General features: G+C 40.6%; 1 protein-coding gene across 1 annotated transcript; it reads left to right on the top strand.

The window, feature by feature from the left end:
- The first annotated feature begins 473 nt into the window (after positions 1–473).
- LOC112872852 lies at positions 474–1,087 on the top strand. The gene is made up of 2 exons (XM_025935890.1): positions 474–714; positions 762–1,087. Exons 1-2 carry the CDS (start codon positions 474–476, stop codon positions 1,085–1,087), a joined length of 567 nt encoding a protein of 188 aa, XP_025791675.1.
- Positions 1,088–1,836: the final 749 nt, after the last annotated feature.

The following is a 1,836-nucleotide window of genomic DNA, read 5'->3' as shown; positions in this document are numbered from 1 at the left end:
TAGGTGTCAACATTCCTGAGGAGGATGAAGTCATCACTCAAGAGAAAGAATTCGAGATTCAACGCAATATGTAAGCCGCTTCCATACTTCTTAGCTCTTTGTGTCTGGAAGAATTTGACAAGGTTGATGGAATGGAGTCGGCTAAGCAAATATGGGTCACACTCCAAGTCAACCATGAAAGCACAAGGAAAGTGCATGAAGGAAGAATTTGTCCACTAGTAGGAGAGCTCAACCGGTTCATCATTCCTGAGAATGAGACACCACAAGAAATGTTGAACCGGTTGAACAAAATTGTGAACAAGATTAGAGCACTCGGTGGTGACAAGTGGAGTGATAAGGATGTAGTTGACAAGATCTTAACCGTATACATGGCTAGAGATGCCAACTTACCTACTTTGATAAGGGAGTAGAGAGGCTTCAAGAGATTTACTCTCGCCGATGTCATTGGAAGTATTAATCAACATCTTACCACCATGAAGGAAGCCATGATCTCTCAACAGTTGTCAATAATCCATGAGCAAATGGAGAAGAACAATGGTGTTGCTCTCAAATCAAGCTTAAAGGAGAAAGCAAAGATCAAGGTTGAGAGGACATCATCAAAGAAGAAGAAGAGTGATAGTGATAATGATACTGATGATGGCATGGCCTTATTTATCAAGAGATTCAAGAAAGTCATGAAGAAAGATGGATACTTTAACAACTACAAGAGAAGAAGTAAGATCACAAGGAGGTCAAACAAGCCATGCTTTGGTTGTGGGAAGTTGGCCATTTCATTGGCGATTGCCCCAACCCAAAGGACAAGAACAAGGGTGAGAAGAAGGAGCAAGGCAAAGGCAAGAAGAGGCACACGGGTGAAGCTCATCTTGGTGTGAAGTGGGACTCAAGTGAAGAATCATCCTCCAATGGTGAAGGTGTGGCGACCATGGCCATGGAAGCTCACATCACAAAGTCATCGCTCTTTGAAAATCTCACTGATGATGAAGATGACTTCACTCCCACTTGCTTCATGGCAAAAGGGGCAAAGGTAGATTCCAAACCCAACCCCAATGATGATGATGATGATGATAGTCTTGATGATAATGAATGAGAAAACATGATAAAAGAATTTGGTAAAAAGGCAACAAATAAAATAATAAAGCTTATGATAGAAATAGAGGCTAGGGATGAGACTCTTGAGGTGCAAGAAGAGTTAATTAGACTTGAGCGAGCGAAAACCGTAGGCCTTGAGAAATCTCTGTCCAAAAAAGGAAGATTTTCAAGGTGCAAGAGGACTTTCTCAAAGCTAAAATTGACAAACTTCTTGAGCTTAAAGAGTCTCTAGCTAAGGAGAAAGAAAAGGTTGTGAAATTGACCAAAGAGCTCTTTTTGGCTAATGAATCAAACACTCAACTTAAGGGGGCAAATGAAACACTTCATGAAAATTTCTTATGTTTACATGCCAAACATATGGATCTTGAAGTGGAACATGATCTCCTTAAGGAAAGCACCTCTTCTAGCTCCAATGATGCAACCAAATCCTCTACTTCTATCACTAGCAATAGTTGTACAAGGTGTAGTAATATAAATGTTGAATCTTGTGCTACTAACCTTGCCGAAATGCATGTCATGAAGAATGAGATTATTAGACTCACAAAGTTGATCAATGAGGATGCTACTTCTCCAAAGATTGGTGAGTTTGAGAAGCACACCAAGGGCTTTGGAAGTAACTACATGAAGAAGTATGGTTTCGTGAAAGGCATGGGTTTAGGTAAGAATGAACAAGGACGTCAAGAACCCATTCCTTTCATCAAGAACAATAAGACATCTGGTGTTGGCGCTAGTGGGGCTATTCTTGGA

The sequence above is a fragment of the Panicum hallii genome, chromosome 9, assembly GCF_002211085.1.
Source record: "Panicum hallii strain FIL2 chromosome 9, PHallii_v3.1, whole genome shotgun sequence".
Classification (NCBI taxonomy): Eukaryota; Viridiplantae; Streptophyta; class Magnoliopsida; order Poales; family Poaceae; genus Panicum; species Panicum hallii.
The sequence above is the reverse complement of the archived record's forward strand: the minus strand, read 5'-3'. Positions and strand labels throughout refer to the sequence as shown.